This window comes from Somniosus microcephalus, chromosome 5 (assembly GCF_052327205.1).
Source record: "Somniosus microcephalus isolate GS21.2 chromosome 5, FLI_Smic_1.0, whole genome shotgun sequence".
Taxonomy (NCBI): Eukaryota; Metazoa; Chordata; class Chondrichthyes; order Squaliformes; family Somniosidae; genus Somniosus; species Somniosus microcephalus.
The window spans coordinates 129706102-129724297 of record NC_140991.1 but is presented as its reverse complement, the minus strand read 5'-3'; the positions used below and the strand labels follow the sequence as shown (position 1 = coordinate 129724297).

Sequence of the window (18196 nt, the reverse complement as noted above, 5' to 3'; positions counted from 1 at the left end):
CACTAAAAATTTTATTCAAAATTCAGCAAATAATTCAGGGATGAGATAATACTATGGAGTATTATTATTGCTTTCATCGACATGTCAAACACTGCCATTAGTATGTCAACCTTTGTAAAGTTTATTTTTCATAATTCTTTTAGTTAATCTACGGCCTAACATTGCTGCTGATAAACAATGTCTGAGCAGCCAGATATAGCCTCTGTGATCTCTGCTTTGAAAACTCTAATCCAAATGAGGTTTAACTGCTATGGACTGTCTGAGATAGAAAGGACAAAATGTGAACTGCAATAAAAGCCTACAAAGCTGCTTTGATGAGAAGCTGGCTTGATGGACGATAGGAGATGAAAAGCCTATGACTTGTCAATACATCATTAAGCACCTCTGTGTGCTGGCTCAGCCAGAGTGTGCTGTTGAGTGGTTCCTGCCTTCAGCTTCCAAATAGCTGAGAAAATTGAAAAGAGAGAAACTGGAATCATCAAACCATGGTTTTAGTGCTCACCACTCAATACCCACAATCCCCAGAGCAAACTAAAGTGAACAGTCCCTGTCAGCATTGATCCACTCCAGACAACGAAAACAAATAAGATAAACTCACCTATTACTAGAGCGCTAGTCCCTTCAATATACCACTGTGTACCAACTGCAATTGCTCTACTTATGCTACACAACAAATTGCAAACTGCCAGCACCTCTGACCATGATTAATGTAATATCTGCAAAGACCGTCCTTTCCCCTGGCGTTGTTGGGATAGAGTGGTATAGCTTTTCTGCGAGTGATTTATCTTTCCATCATTGATATACACAATTTGCTGGGGTTTTTTCTTTTGAAATGATTCAGATAAATTGCAGCAACTACAGCGAACTTTAACATTATAACCCAGCGGTGTGAAACATATGGCCTGCGGGTCAGATCAGTTCCATCTATACCAATTGCTATACCATGTCTCCCGGGCACTCCTTCTTACAGCCCGGGAAACCTGCTGTAATATCAGTGCCCCTTCCCATCGACACACAGGTCCAGCTTTTCTATTCAGGAGTGACCAGTAATGGCAGTGGTTTGTGGAGCGATATGGAACAGGGCTGCGCTGGGTGAACAGGGGCTAAGGGGCAGGAGATTGGGAGTCCGGAGATTGAGCTCGGGGTTGTTGGGGGGGTGGGGGTGGGGGGGCGTGTTGGTGAGATTGGGACTTGGTGTTGAAATCAAAACTTTAATGCCTGATCTCCTTCTCCAACTCAGTCTTTCCCAGGACCTCAAAGCTTCAGAATGCCTTACCTTCCTCAGTCTTTCTGTTCTCCTACAATCTTCAAACTTTTAAACCCCAAAATTAGCATCACTTAATCGCCACTTTCTGATTGATCACATTCTCTTTAATTTTTTCAACCTTAATGGTTTCCTACACTATAGGCTTTGGCCCTTTAACTTGGTTTCTCAATAAAAATAGAACTGTACCTCGAAATTCTTCTCCATTCACAACCAGTGGGTAAAATGTCCATCCCGTATTGTTCATTAAAAAACAGAGTTAAAGCCTGTGTAACTGGGATGTTGACATTTCAATGATAGAGCATACTTTGAAAGAATTAACCAAATATGGTTCTCCCATCCTCCTACATGTCATTTGAGGCTGTTCAGATACGAAAGCAGAATGCAACTTTTTGACAACACAGCTGAAACCTTCTTCACACATTCTAATGTACAATGGTTGTTCAAAGGTCTTACCTCTGACTTCTGTAAAAGGTGCAGCGTTTGAGGGGGAGTCTGATCACATGCTCCCTAAGACCAACAAATAGAACACTATGACTGTGTAGGATCTGGAGGTTCCTTATAGGTTCCCGCTGATCAGCTGGAAAGAGTTCTATTTCCTCCAACAAACAGCCACTCCCACTTTGATTCACAGGGGCAAGAACTTTCTTAATGGTCCCATAGTCTGGAAGGGAGAAATAAAATAGAAGATGCTGAGCGGAAGACACAGTGGGAGTAACGGTTGATCAGGACAGAGATTAAACCTAACTTGTTTTTTTTAATTCTCAAACCCAATAGCCTCAGAAGTATTGCAGTGTTTTTACAGGCAAAAGTAAACAGTCTGCCATGAACTAACAGAGACTGACATACTCATCAGACAAGATTTTTAAAATAAACTAATGACAATGACTGAATAAACCCGACATAAGCACAATGGATGAGGTGGTGCATTAAAGTTGTATTGTTCCCATTGCTCAGCCAATGTGCATCATGTAATATAAGGTCAAGATAAAAACCAATTAACATTTTTTTAAACAGCTCAACAGATTGCACACTGAGCCCTTGAACTCCACACAAGTAAGGAATTAATGTATTGAACATTTCACATTGCAGGCTGTATTTGCTAGGAGGCTCGTGTAAAGATTAATATGTTCGTATTGTGCGATCTGTGCAAAGTCAAGACTTGAGTTCTCCTACACCTCTATGCTCTTGAAGCTGTATTGCTCCATAATGATATTCATTAAAAACAATACAGCTCAGAAGAGTAAGCTCCAGCAAAAAGTAAATCCATTTACTTTTCAAGATATTAAAATAAAGAATTTACTAAATTTAAAGCAATGATTTTTCCTCATTTGCAGGCTGTTATTAAACTGTGGTCTGGATTTAGTATTGGGCTCCACACTATAAGAAGGATATTGAGGCTTTAGCGAGGTTATAGTTCAAATTCAATAGGATGCTGTCTGGTCTGAGGAAATACAAATGCAAAGAAAGACCTGAAAAATTGGGGCTTTGTTCATTGGACTAATTCAGATTAGAGGACAATATCATAGAAGTGTTTAAAATTATTAAAGGGTGTGACAGGATAGATAGAAGCAAACTTTCCAATAATTGAGGAATCAAGAACAAGGGACCATAAATACAAGATTAAATGTTAAGAGATTTAGACAGAGAGCAAGATAAACTCCTTAACACAGAGAGTTGTGAGGCTGTAAAATTCACTTACAGGTTTAGTGGTTGAGGCAGAAACTATCATCCAATCTAATCTTAAATGTTGACAAGTGGATAAAGGAAAAGGGGGGGATGGGATATAGAGTTGGTAAATGTGATTAGAGCTATTTGCTCACGTGAAGGGTGACGTAAGAAAACTACTAGGCACTTGGTCTAAGCGTTAAACAAAGCTTTAATCAACCGTTTTACAACATGGAGGTCTAGTTGTATCCTTCACTAGTTCCTGTTAAGACTGTCCTGTGCAAGCTGGGCCCATGCCCGAGTATTTATACTCTCCCTGGACAGCGCCACCCGTAGGCCGCTCAGTATTACTTCATAAGTCTTTCTTTCATGAATGACTGATTCATGTCAAAGGGTAAACACCAACATGGACTGGTTGGGCCAAATGGGCTGTTTCCATGTGGTATCTTCTATGTATTTCAATTATTTTTCTCTTGCTGGCAGGGTAGCAGCAAGGCAGGATTTCTGCTTGTTTCTTTGACCCTGCCCTAACCTTGATCAATTTTGCTGGATCAAGGCTGATCAGAAATGCAGAGCAGGCTCCCACAGGGATGCCCATCAGCAAGAGGGAGTCTGCCGCTGCAAGTCTGGGAAATTCTGGCAGTTGTGCAACAAGACCATCAGTGCAGCACCTGAGGAGGCAGAAGGGACTTGCAGTGGGTAGAAGGGCCCTGAAGAGGAAGACTGGAAATTTTTTGTTAGGCATTGGCCAAGTCCCTCCTTCTTCTCCTGGCAGTCCCTGGGGTTGGCAGAGAGAGCAGCGGCAAGCAGGCAAATCCAGAGGCTTGCCGGGCCTCACATCCCTGCCAGCATTTACAAGTGGCAAGTAGGGAAGGGGTGGGAAGCCTGGTAGGAGCAGGGAGAGGGATATAGAGGTCAGGCCAGTAGGCCTCACCACCTAACTTTCTCTCATTTTCTGTCGTTTTTGGGTAGGATAGCAGAGAAAAATCTAGCCCTATATCTCAGTAGAATCAGAATTAGCATTCTTCACTACTTAAGTTACAATACTAGTGTAAAATACATACTTCTACAGTAAGACTTTGGTCTGGTATCTGTGGAATTGATTTTCATGTCCCTGCACAAAGTATTTAACATTTTATAACTTGATCCACGCGGTGCAAGTAGATTATTGACGGCACTGAGGCATGATAAATATCTCCACTCCAGAAGCTGAACATATTTCACTTGTGGTTTTGTTACTCATAAGTTGTATCATCAACTTCACTTGTGGAGATAACTTACAGACATCTATATATATAAATTGGTACTTCTGTCATTCTGTCTATCTGTCTATCTGTCATTCTGTCTGTCATCGCCTGTGCGTCTGGCGGGCTATGCGCTCGAAAGTTACAGGGCGTACCTACGCGCGCGTTACCTCCAAAGAAAGCTTACGCTTCCGAGACGGTTTTAAGCGTATTTACGTTTCGGCCGGGCTAAAATCGCGCTCGCGGTATCCCAAAAACCTTCAACATTCCGCTCATTAGCATCTCATTATCCGCTCATTAGCGACAGAGTGACCTCGAGCTCGACCAATCGTACGCCGGGTTGCTGGCGTGTGCCGCCGGGCCAATCGGTGCGTGTGTGGCCGGGCCTTATCGTTCTGAACCGAGGTGAGTCGCCGCCATCTTGATTCCAAACTTTTCCTTTCTTTTTCCCCGCTTTCTGCGTCTTAAAAAAAAACGTTGCTTTTAAAACACATATTGTTTTTTAAAAAAATGATTTAGAAAGTAATTAACTTATCTAATCTCATTAATTTTCCTACCTTTCCCCGTTTTTCCAGGTAGGCCTAGAAGCCTCGGCGTCTCCTCCGCACCCACGCCCGAGCTAGGCACCGCCTGGCCCCACTCGAAGGCTGGAGGGCCGAGCCTCAGCCCAGCGCCGCTAGGGTGCGCGCGCAGGAGGAGCTGAGACGCGGCGTCTCTCTCTGGCTCGGCCGGGGGGCGGGGCTTGCCGCAATCGGCGGTCTTCACTTCGGGGGGGGGGCCGCGACCCTCGGGGGGTGGGCCGCGACCCTCGGTGGGGGCCGCGACCCTCGGTGGGGGCCGCGACCCTCGGGGGGGGTGGGGCCGCGCGCGCAGCAGGAGCAGCTGAGACGCGGCGTCTCTCTCTCTGGCTCGGCCGGGGGGCGGGGCTTGGTCAGCGTCACGGTTACCCTGGCAACCGGGCCCGCCGGCCGAGCCAGAGAGAGACGCCGCGTCTCAGCTCCTGCTGCCGTGCAATCGGCGGTCTTCACCTGGGGGGGGGGGGGTGGCCGCGACCCTCGGAGGGGGGAGGGGGGGGAAGGGGGGGGGCGCGACCCTTGGGGGGGGGCGCGACCCTCGGGGGGGGGACGCGACCCTCGGGGGGGGCCCCACCCTCCCTCCCCTCCCTCCACCCCCCACTTTGCCCCCCCGCCCTCCCCCCCCTTCCTCCCCCCCCTCCCTCCCCCCCCTCCCCTACCCCCCGCCCTCCCCTCCCCCCTCCCCGCCCTCCCCTCCCCCTCCCCCTCCCCCCCCTCCCCTCCCCCTCCCCTCCCCTCCCCCCCGCCCCCCTCCCTCCCCCTCCCCCTCCCCTCCCCCTCCCCTCCCCTCCCCTCCTTCCCCCCAGTCGCTCTCTCTCTTCCCCCCAGTCGCTCTCTCTCTCTCTTCCAACAACAACATGCCCTCGAAAAAGCCTCGGCACCGCCGGGCACTTCAGCTAGTTAACAATATAAGTGAGTTGTCAGATCACCACTTGCCTAAATGTCCGATTTGCATTGCCAGCAGGTAAGGAGGTCCACTGGCAGCGCAGATAAATAAAGTTACCGTCACAATCAGCACAGCTGAAAATGGATTCAGACACTTCACGCAAGAAGGAGATTTGCAATGCTCGGGTGCTTTAAGGTTAAGTGGCTGGAAGTAAAGGTTTGACCTTTGTACCTATAGGTTTATGTTCTGTGTTTAATCAAACTCCTCGGAGTGGTTCTGCTAATACCATCAGCAGGCAATACCGAAAGGTGTTGGATGACATCCTTACAATGAAGAGAGATTTGAGTTTACACAAACAGTTTCTCTGATGACTGATTTTAATCTGAGGCAGCCTAATTATGAAGCATAATTTTCTTTGCACATCTATATACAGCCATGCAATGTCACAATCTTCAAATTAATTCACTGGAGTGGAACAAATGTTCCATTCCTACAGTGCCATCCTTTACCTTGATGAGCACACAAGTAGAAGGAAAAAATGGATAATATATATGTCATGGTCAGCAAGGTGGCATGATAAATATTTATCTCAACAACTCAAAGTGATCAGATAATTCACAGGCGTCATAAGTCACAAGTGGGTTACGGCCAGTTTCACAAATGGAAATATCAATCATACTGTGTTGCTGGCTGTGACATTTTATTTACTCTTGATCTCCCATAGCGATGCACACAAGCAGTCAAGATTAAGTGGACTCCTCAGGTCAAGCTGGGTTAGAAGACAAGGGAAGAGGGAAGGTAGAGCATTGTAAAAGGCTACAGGAGAGTTAGAGTCCAGGGGAAGGAGAGGGTGGAAAGGGAATGTAAGAGCGCTGGATGATGTTGGAGTGGGGCTGGAACCCAGAGGACGTGGTTGCACTGGTACAGCCACTGAGACCAGTAACGTCCAGGCAGAGCAAAGCCAGAAGGGTGGAGGAGGAGGAAGTGGAGGGCGTAGGGAGAAGAGATAGAGGGGAGGGAGGTGTGTATGAAAGGAGATGGAGGGGTGGGACCTCGCCATTCACATTCCTCAAAGATCTATCAGACAGATGACTGTCTCATTATAAACACATTGTGGCCATGTTCCCTATAAAGTGTACGGCTCTGGCAGTCCCATGCAGCCCGGGACCAGCTTTTTCAATGTAAAGTTTTGCACAAACTGTGAATGGGCCCATAAACAAATTGTGGTGTATGTAACCTGTTCCACCTTAAGAGAACTTAAGCCTGTTCCACCTTAAGAGATGTACTACTTTCTCTGGCTGCTGTATACGTAATACCGGTGGTGACCACCGGTATATAAGCACTGTGTAGTAATATTGTATTTAGTATAGTCCTGACCTCCAGCCAGTAAAGACCTGTTCAACTTTAATCTTGTAGTCTGTGTTAGTAATTACAACTAGAACACACAGACTTAACAGTGGCGACGAGTCCGATTCTTACCCTGCGGCAGTTTATATCCACGGCGGCTTCGTCCACAGAACGGATGTCGAAGAGAGGCTTCCACCCTCACCTCCCTGCTGGAAGACACATCGCGCGGCAGACATCGAGAAACCAGAGTGCAGAAGACATCCTGAACTCGAAGCCTCCATCAGCGGCTGTCAGCTATCTTCTTTCTATCTCGGTGGTGGGTAAGCCGGGCAGCGACGCGACCAGAAGTCGGCCGCGTTGGCTGTACAGACGGGGAGGGAAGACGGAGGAATAAGGGCGGTGAGATCGATCGCGACCGGAGATAAGGGCCGGGCCGCATTCGGGCCGAAAGGCGCAGCGCTGGGACATCAATCGCGGCTGGTGATAAGGGCCGGGCCGCATTCGGGCTAAAAAGGCGCAGCATCTGGGGCAACTGAAGGCGCGAGAGCCGCGGTGAAGCGGAGACAGCGTCGGGGGATGGGTGAAGACCGCCAAGCGCTTTAAAACCGCCATTTTGTAGGCGGAGGACGAAGACAAGAGCGGGAAGCCGCCATCTTGGATAAAAATAAAAATAAATTAAATTGCAACGATGCCTAAACATGGGAACATTAATACCTTTGATAGCGACATCGAAGATTGGGCCATGTATGTAGAACGCATACAAAATTATTGTAAAGCAAATAAAATCCCAGATGAAGAGAAAGCACTAACATTATTAAACTTAATGGGTGCGAAGACATACAGGCAATTGAAACACCTTTTATCACCAGATGAACCGGCGGATAAGACGTTCGAGGAGATTGTTACTGTCCTGAAAAATCATCTAAACCCCACGCCGCTGATGCTAGCGGAACGATTTAAATTTTACAGCAGAAGGCAGCTGAAGGATGAAAGCAATGCTGAATATTTAATGGAATTGCGTAAGCTAGCAAAGTACTGTCAGTTTGGAACGAGACTGACAGAGGCGCTACGAGATAAATTTGTGTGTGGTTTATTAAAAGAAGATACACAAAAGCGACTGCTCGAGGAGAATGAGCTGACGCTTGAGAAAGCGGCCACTATGGCAGCAGCACACGAAGCCGCAGCGAGAGGCACGGCAGTAATGCAGCTACGGTCACCGGAACTCAGTACAAATAAATTTGGTTTGAGTACTGTAAAATGTTATCGTTGTGGAAAGACAACGCACGATCAGAACCAGTGTTGGTTTAAAAACCAAGAATGCAGAACGTGTGGCAGGCTTGGCCACATAGCTAAAGTGTGCCGGTCAGGAAAGAAGACCAGCAACAAAAAGTCACCGCAAGGAAAATACATAAAGGTACACAAGGTGACAAAGAACAGTTCGACCGAACAGAAGTCAGATTCAGACGCTAGCAGTAATGAACTGGGTAGCTTACGTTGGTAAGGATGCAGAACTCCAGACAATTTGGGTCACCCTTCAGATAGCAGGAGTCCAAGTAAAGATGGAATTGGACACTGGATCGGCATTGATGGTCACGAATAAGAAAGATTACAAAAGGTTATTCCAACATATTCCCCTACGGGATACGGAGATTATATTGAAAACATACACGGGGCAAAGAGTGTACCCCATCGGAAAGATAGAGGTAAAAGTGGTCCACAAGGGCGAAGAAAGCCAAGTAATGGACTTATATGTGCTACCTGAAGGAGGTCCACCACTACTGGGACGGGAGTGGATTAGGAAAATGAATATGGACTGGCACTCCTTAAAAGCACTAACGGTAGATTCCGGGGAAACAGATGTCAAACCTAAACGATTGTCCAAAATATTGGATGATGCTAAAGAGGTGTTCCAGCAGGGACTGGGAACACTGAGAGGAATTACGGCAAACATCAAGATTGATGAACATGCACACCCAAAATTTTTTAAAGCCAGACCGGTACCCTATGCAATACGACCTACTGTAGAAGCGGAACTGGAAGCGCTAGAACGTTCAGGTGTACTGTCTAAGGTAGATTGGAGTGAGTGGGCTACGCCCATTGTTCCTGTTATGAAACGTCCTTCGAGCAACAAGCCAGGAGAACCAGGGAAGGTTCGCATCTGTGGAGATTTCAAAATCACCGTTAATCCGGTGCTTCACACGGTGCAGTATCCGCTTCCGCGGATTGAGGATATTTTTGCTTCGTTGTCTGGCGGGAAACTCTTCACCAAGATAGACCTGGCGCAGGCGTACTTGCAGATGGAGGTTGAAGAAGAGTCACGCCAATACCTCACGATCAACACGCATCGAGGTTTGTACCGGTACAATAGGCTGGTTTTTGGAGTGGCATCGGCTCCAGCAATTTGGCAGAGGGCCATGGAGCAGGTATTACAGGGAATTCCAGGCACACAATGTTACCTGGACGATATTCTGATTACAGGTGATGGTGATGAAGAACACCTCGCAAACTTGGAACTGGTGCTCAACAGACTGAAAGAGTATGGACTTAGAGTTAATCGGCAGAAATGTGAGTTCTTCCAGAAGCGGATCTCGTACTGTTGTCATGTCATTGACCGGGAGGGGCTTCATAAGTCTCCTGACAAGATAGAGGCAGTTGTAAAGGCTCCCGCTCCGGATAATGTCTCTCAGTTGAGGTCGTTTCTAGGATTGATTAACTATTACCATAAATTTCTACCAAATCTATCCACGGTACTGCACCCGCTAAACTCTCTTTTACAGAAGGGGGTACCATGGGAATGGAGCGAAAACTGTAAGAAGGCATTTCGCAAAAGCAAAGAATTGATCACCTCAGAGGAAGTGTTGGCTCACTTCAACCCGACACTGCCTATTCGGTTGGCTTGTGATGCTTCTCCATATGGTATTGGGGCAGTACTCTCACACAAGTTGCCAAATGGCACGGAAAGGCCAGTCGCGTTTGCATCCAGATCATTGACCTCCGCTGAGCGCAATTATGCGCAGATCGATAGGGAGGCTCTCAGCCTTGTATGGGGAGTGAAGAAGTTTAATCATTACCTGCAGGGCCAAAAATTCACACTTCTGACAGACCATCAGCCGTTGGTATCCATTTTTAACCCTAAGAAGGGTGTTTCAGTGATGACAGCACAGCGTCTCCAGAGATGGTCCCTTTTCCTAGGGGCACATCAATATCAAATAGAATTCAAAGGTACGAAGCAGCATGGCAATGCTGATGGGCTGTCGCGCCTGCCACTACCTGAAGAAGAAGAAACGATGAAAGTTGACCCTGTTGAGTTATTTCATTCGACCATCATCGAGTGTTTACCAGTCACCAATGCAAGTATTGAAAGAGAAACCAGGAACGACCCGACACTGTCCAGAGTCTACGAGGTGACAGTGAAAGGATGGCCAACACGTGGTGATCCTCTGTTACCGGCATTCTCGGCAAGGCGAGACCAGCTGTCCGTCTGCCATGGTACTTTGATGTACGGGACAAGAGTGATTATTCCTCCCAAGTTAAGGGAAAGAGTTCTAAAAGAACTGCATGAAGGTCATCTGGGGGGAGTTAAGATGAAAAGTCTTGCTAGGGCTTATGTATGGTGGCCGGGTATTGACCAACAGATAGAGGAGTTGACGAAAAGCTGCGCTGGGTGCCAAAAAGTGCAAAATGCACCTCCGATCGCACCACTACACCCATGGGAATGGCCTTCAGCCCCATGGCAACGCGTACATATTGACTTTGCTGGTCCATTCATGGACTCCATGTTCCTAATTGCGGTGGACGCACATTCCAAATGGCCAGAAGTGATCAAGATGAATACCACTACTTCAGAAAAGACAATTGCGGTGTTAAGAACAATATTCGCAAGGAACGGATTGCCAGAACAGATCTGTTCGGACAACGGACCACAGTTCGTGTCGGAAGAATTCCAAAAATTCTTAAAGAAGAATGGGGTGAAACATTATACCTCTGCCCCATATCATCCGGCGACAAACGGGTTGGCCGAGAGATTTGTCCAAACATTCAAAAAGGCAATAAAGGCCATGAATGATGATCAGATTCCGCGACAGCACAAGGTGGACAATTTCCTAATGGCATATCGAAACGCCGCTCATGCAGTGACTAACCAAAGTCCTGCCATGATGTTTTATAACAGGAAGTTGCGGTCCAGGTTGGACTTGTTAAAACCAAATGTGCGGAGGGAAGTGGAAAACAAACAGTTCCGGCATATTAATAACAAGACCACTCGAAGTTTCGACGTAGGACAACCAGTGTTGGCAAGGGGCTATGGAAACGAAAAATGGCAGTCCGGAACAATTCGGGCCAGACAAGGACCTCTGATGTACACAGTAGATATTGGTAACAATGTGATAAGGCGTCATGCGGATCAACTGGTAGGATCGAGAGCAAGGGTCGAACCCATGGTTGCGACAGAGACAACTGTGGAAGACGTTAATGAACCTGAAGCATCTACCTCGGCAGGGAATGTACCTGATGATGATAACACCCAATGCATGGGAGACCAACTAGAGGAGTCACCTCAGCAACAGGAATCAGAGACCACTGAAAGGCGTTATCCAAACCGAATCAGAAGGCCTCCTGAGAGACTGAACCTTTGAACTGTTTATACCTGAAGTTATATATGTTATTATGTTATGTTAAATGGGGATATGACTGTTAAGCTAAAAAGGGAGGATTGTGGTGTATGTAACCTGTTCCACCTTAAGAGAACTTAAGCCTGTTCCACCTTAAGAGATGTACTACTTTCTCTGGCTGCTGTATACGTAATACCGGTGGTGACCACCGGTATATAAGCACTGTGTAGTAATATTGTATTTAGTATAGTCCTGACCTCCAACCAGTGAAGACCTGTTGAACTTTAATCTTGTAGTCTGTGTAGTAATTACAACTAGAACACACAGACTTAACACAAATAAGAGGGAACATTGATTGTGGCAGCTCCCTGGATAGCAGGCATTCACCTGCATGATGCGCTGCCGGTGGTCGCAGATAAGCTGTACATTGAGGAAATGGAATCCCTTCCTGTTCCTGAACGCCTCTGAGTTTAAATCAGGGGCTCGTATGTCGACATGTGTGCAGTCTATGGCTCCCTGGATCATGGGGAATCCCGTAATCCGGTCGAATCCTGGAGCTCTCTGGTCTTCTCTGGCAATAGGGAATGATATATTTTCATTCCTCAGAGCATATAGAGCCTCAGCGACCTCCCTTATGCAGAAATGCTCAGAGCATTGTGATATTTTTACAAAAATGTTATTTATTCATTCACAGAATGTGGGCGCGCTGGCAAGACCAGCAGTTATTGCCCATCACTAGTTGCCCTTGAGAAGGTAGTGCTGAGCAGCCTTCCTGAACCACTGTAGTGGTGGTGAAGGTACTCCCAGTGCGGTTGGATAGGGAGTTCCAGGATTTTGATAAAGTGATGATGAAGGAACGGCAATATATTTCCAAGTCAGGGTGGTGCGTAACTTGGAGGTGAACTTGGAGGCGGTGGTGTTCCCATGCACTTGCTGCCCTTGTCCTTCTTGGTGGTAGAGATCGCAGGGTTTGGGAGGTGCTGTCGAAGAAGCTTTGGCAAGTTGCTGCAGTGCAACTTGTAAATGGTACACACTGCAGCCACGGTACGCCGGTGGTGGAGGGAGTGAATGTTTAAGGTGGTGGATGGGGTACCAATCAAGCGGGCTGCTTTGTCCTGGATGGTGTCGAGCTTCTTGAGTGTTGTTGGAGCTGCACTCATCCAGGCAAGTGGAGAGTATTCCATCACACTCCTTACTTGTGCCTTGTAGATGGTGGAAAGGCTTTGGGGAGTCAGGAGGTGAGACACTCGCCACAGAATACCTAGCCTCTGACCTGCTCTTGTTGCCACAGTATTTATGTGGCTGGTCCAGTTAAGTTTCTGGTTAATGGTGACCTCCAGGATGTTGATAGTGGGAGATTCGGCGATGGTAATGCCATTGAATGTCAAGGGGAGGTGGTTAGACTCTCGCTTGTTGGAGATAGTCATTGCCTGGCACTTGTGCGGCGCGAATGTTACCTGCCACTTATCAGCCCAAGCCTGAACGTCGTCCAGGTCTTGTTGCATGCGGGCATGCACTGCTTCATTATCTGTGGAGTTGTGATTGGCGCTGAACACTGCAGTCATCAGCGAACATCCCCATTTCTGACCTTATGTTGGAGGGAAGGTCATTGATGAAGCAGCTGAAGATGGTTGAGCCTAGGACACTGCCCTGAGGAACTCCTGCAGCGATGTCCTGGGGCTGTGATGATTGACCTTCAACCACCACAACCATCTTGCTTTGTGTTAGGTATGACTCCAGCCAGTGAAGAGTCTTCCCCCTGATTCCCAGTGACTTCAATTTTACTGGGGCTCCTTGATGCTACACTCGGTCAAATGCTGCCTTGATGTCAAGGACAGTCACTCTCACCTCACCTCTGGAATTCAGCTCTCTTGTCCATGTTTGGACCAAGGCTGTAATGAGGTCTGGAGTTGAGTGATCCTGGCTGAATCCAAACTGAGCCTCGGTGAGCAGGATATTGGTGAGTAAGTGTCGCTTGATAGCACTGTCGACGACCCCTTCCTTCACTTTTCTAATTGGCCAGATTGGATTTGTCCTGCTTTTTGTGGACAGGACATACCTGGGCAATTTTCCACATTGTCGGGTAGATGCCAGTGTTGTAGCTGTACTGGAACAGTTTGGCTAGAGGCGCAGCTAGCTCTGGAGCACAAGTCTTCAACACGACAGCCAGGATGTTGTCAGAGCCCACAGCCTTTGCTGTGACTTAAATCACCTGTGGCAGCCTGGAAGGTTCCAGTAGCATAAAAATTAAGTGCTACTGTGACCTTGACTGCCACAGGCGATGCTGTCGTGGCTGAGGTCTGAGTCTTCGCTCCACGAGGCCACAGATCTCTGTGGCGACCTCCTTGGTAAAGCACAGCCTCCTCATGCACTGGTCTTGGGTCATGTGAATGTAGCAATAGTGCTCTCTGAAGACTATGGGCTCGATTTTGCCATTGGTGCGGGCTGGGGGCGTGTCAGCCGCTTTTCGTGTTAGCCACCCGACTCCAATTTGATGTGTGAAAAATATGCGATTTTCCCCTAATTGGGCAATTGATTTCCAGCGTGTGGGAACCCCTGGCCCACTTAGTCTTTCCATCCTGAAAGTCGCCTCCGATGACGGCATCAGTGCTGGTGGATTTAAGGCCTGCAAACAGCCTTGCTTCTTCTGCAGACTGCAAACCTTATGCCCTTTGCTGTGATAGATTCCTCCAGCCAATATGTCCAGCAGTAGGCCAAAGTCTGCACCAAGGTTCAACGACGCCGCCCTGCAAGCTCTGGTGGAGGGAGCAAGAGGAAATAAGGAGGTGCTCTTCCCTTCCTCAGGGAGGAAGAAGCCTCCCCAGCAGACGAAAGCTGTGTGGATGCAAGTGGCCCAGGAGGTCAACTCTTTGTCTATGTGCCGCAGAACCTGGCTGCAGTGCAGGAAGAGGTTTCATGACCTTCTGCGCACTGGAAAAGTGAGTATGACTTTCCCATCACCCTCAATCTGATCCCCATTGCCTCTCCTCACCAGCACTCAGCTTTGACAACCTCTTCCTCCACATCCCACTTGACACTGACATCCCTGCACCCTTACCCATTCCCTCTCTCTATGGTCACATTCACCTAACTATTCGACTATGCAGCCCTCACACTCCCTATCACTGTGATGCTATGAAAACAACTTGCAACACACAGGAAGGGCCCTTGGTCTTGCCACCTCACTCCATCTTTGTCTCCTTCTAACCATCAATGATATGGATTCTCTACACTCACTCCTTCATTCTCACTCAAACTCCACTTGTCTCCCTCATTGCAGGAAAAGAGAGCTCGCAATAAGAGGGAAAGAGCGAGGACAGGAGGAGGGCCACCCTCAGTAGCCCAGCTCACCCCCTGGGAGGAGGCGGCCCTGGAGATCGTGGGAGTGGAGGAGGATGCGCAAGTGGGGGACGGGCAGATGGGTTCATCAGAGCAAGCTGGTGACAGAATAGTTTATCATCTCTCTCATTGACATTGCATGAGTCACTGATAATGATTCTGATGCTCTAACAGATTGACTTTTGATCATCTGCAATATTCAATGTGCATGTAACCCTGGCCTCACATCTCTGGCTCTTTCCTTTACTCCCCCACAGGACCATCGAAAGCCCCTGTCCCCACTATCCAGGAGGAACAGCCTGAGCCTCCAGACTCCTCAGAGGAAGCTGCAACCTCTGAGAGCGCAGCGTCAGCAGAATTCAGCGCACCCAGCACCAGCGCAGACACTCACCTCGGTGGTACCTTCGCAAGATAGTGCAGTGTTGTCACCTGGTGTATCACAGCTCACAAGTGAGCATCAGCAGATGGTGGAGACAGGGACAGCAGTGGAGGGTCCTAGTCGGAGGGCGCAGGACTCTGCCAGCTCGGCTCAGCTGCATGTCGACCTTCTGCCTCCGGGTCCATCCAGAAGAAGAGCGGTACTGGAACTCCAGGAAGCGGTGCAGGAGTCTCTGGCAGGTTTTGTCTCCAGGGTCGCTGTGAGTGTGGAGCGAATGGAGGAGTCCATCGCTAACATGACCAGAGCCTTTGTGGAGGTGTCGGCGCATGAACGCATCACCATGGAAAGGATGGCAACCTCTGTGGAAAGGATGGCAACCTCCGTGGAAAGGATGGCTACTGTAGAGGAGAGGATGGCTACGGCCATGAGGAGCTTCGTCGCTAGGGTCGTGAAAACATGGTCATTGTTCAGAATAGACTGACATCTCTTGAGAAGCAATGGTCAGCTATTGAGCAAACAAACCAGACCTTCAGGCAAGTCCTCGGGAGTAGGGCTTCCAGTACAGAAACGGGTCCTCATGGCCCCCCTGAATTGCAGCAAGGTGCTGTCAAGCCACTTGCTAGCTTTGAAGTGGGGCTGACCCATGAGAGGGATGTTGGTAGCATACAACAAGGAAATGGGGGCTCCTCTCCAAGCGCTCACACGACCATGCCACTGCAGAGCCCTCGGTCAGAGCCCCACCAGAGTCCCCACCCAAATGAGATCGGCGTCTCAGCCCCTGCACAGCCACAGGAGCAGCAGACTTTTGCCAAGCCCTCACAGGTTCGCAACCCCAGAGGATGCCCGCCAAAGGTGTCGAGACAGGAGCAGCAAGAAAGTGAGCAAGGGGCCTCCACATCTGCTGAAGCCACAGGGGAAGCACCACGTAGGAGCACGTGTAAGAGGAAGAATGCACAAGTAGTCACAAGGGTAGTCACTTGGGTGTAATGTGTTTATTTTTAAAATGCCATCACTTGCTTATTGTCATAAAAAATTCTGATGCCAAACTGTTGCAGTTGTGGCGTGTGTCATTTCGCAAATAGGACTTCCACATTGAGGGCTTAGGGCAACTTGCAATTGTAGTATGGTGGTCAAAGTGATAGGAATCCATAGGTTCTTGGCCATTGTCGATGGTCTGATAAGAATGTGCGAGGCAAAAGTGTTTGATTGTGCAGGCTAAGCAAATCTGGCCAAGCTGAGTGCATCCCTTGCATCCCGGGCAGCAATGTGGTCGCACGCTGGCACCTTCTGGCCTGTGCAGCTTCAGGTGGGTGAGCAGCAGCATGGAGCTACTGCTGTTGCTCCTGCAGTTGGTGCTGCTGTTGTTTAGGGTTCTGCTGCTGCCGTGGCTGGTCTTCGTCCGAATCTGATGTCCAGGAGGAAAAGAAATAAATGGTTCCCATTCTTCTGGTATATACCTCAGTTGAGGAAGCGCTCATTCAAGGTGGGGCGAGGGGTTTCCCAGGAGGTCACACTGGAGATGGGTGTCAGGCTCCAAACTTCCACAACAATGAGTAGGCCTGTTAAAAGCTCCCCCAGACCTGAGACAACAAAGTTCTGCCACCTGTGACGTAATAAAACTCACTACGCACTTGGTTTGAGCATAAAGCAAGGCTTTAATCAACTTGTTTCAGAACATGGAGGCCTAGTTGTACTTCACTAGTTCCTTGTCTTACAAAATGTCCCTGGCAAGCTGGGGCCGACGCCTGAGTATTTATACTCCTTGGACGGTGCCACCAGCTGGCCATCCAGCATTATTTCACGAGTAGTTTCTTGATGAATGATGAGATTTATAACATTCTTCCTGCCTAAAAAATTTGGAAGTCTAGTGACTTCCTCTTAGCGGATCAGGAGGACCACGAATAGCCGCAGTCTTTTAGATTTTTGTTTATGGCTAGAAGGCACGTCTCCCCAGACCATATCTTGGTCCCTAGGCCGCTTGATCTGTACCGGTGGATCGACAGGGCCCGTGTTGCTCTAATCGACCCAAGGGAGGCTGGGGAGATCGTGACTCCGGGTGCGGGTCCCCACAGGCGCAGAACTGGCTTCATATCCTGTTGGATAGCCGGGGATTGATGGGCGTCCTGGCCTCGGGTGGCCATCCCACGGGGAGCACTCGGCTCCCCAAGTGGATCCAGTGGGGCAGCTGGCAGATCTTTCGATGCCCCAGATAGGGCATCATCTTCGGGGGAGCGCAGAGTGTCGGCATCATCCCCGTGGGTCCCTCTATTGGTTGAGTCCGTGGAACCGGCTGGACAGGGAGCCAGGTCCCGGAGCGAAACGGTGGACTCCCGGCCATCAGGGTACTGCACGTGCGCGTACGTGGGGTTGACGTCCGTGAGTTCTACCTCGTCGATGAGAGGATCGGTTTTAGATGATCGGACGAATCTTCGGAGCAGCACGGGGCCGGGAGCTGCCAACCATGACGGCAGAGACGTCCCATGGGTGGAGCGATGCTGGAAGCTGAAGAATCGCTCGTGAGGTGTGACATTGATAGACGTAGAAAGGAGAAAACTGATGGAATGCAACACGTCAGGGAGCATAGTTTCCCACTGCTGGTCTGGTAGGTTGCGTAACCTCAGCGCAAGACGAACAGCATTCCAAATGATAGCGTTGTATCTCTCAACCTGTCCGTTACCGATGGGATGATACGGTGTCGTTTTACTTGTGGCGATTCCCCGTTGGGAGAGATAACTTTTGAGTTCGCTTGACATGAAGGAGGGACCCCGATCAGAGTGGATGAAATTGGCCGTACCACAAAGGGAAAAGACTTGATCAAGGCTTTTGATCACTGTGGAAGTAAGCATATTGGGACAGGGGAAAGCAAAGGGAAAGCATGAATATT

General features: G+C 48.7%; 1 protein-coding gene across 1 annotated transcript in view; it reads right to left on the bottom strand.

Annotated features, from left to right (window-relative positions):
* The window catches only part of sema5a (sema domain, seven thrombospondin repeats (type 1 and type 1-like), transmembrane domain (TM) and short cytoplasmic domain, (semaphorin) 5A), a 394308-nt gene that overhangs the window by 129495 nt on the left and 246617 nt on the right, over positions 1–18196 (bottom strand). The window contains exon 11 of the mRNA XM_085988245.1: positions 1721–1928. Within this exon, the coding sequence (XP_085844371.1) occupies positions 1721–1928 (208 nt within the window). The remainder of the gene's footprint in view (positions 1–1720; positions 1929–18196) is intronic.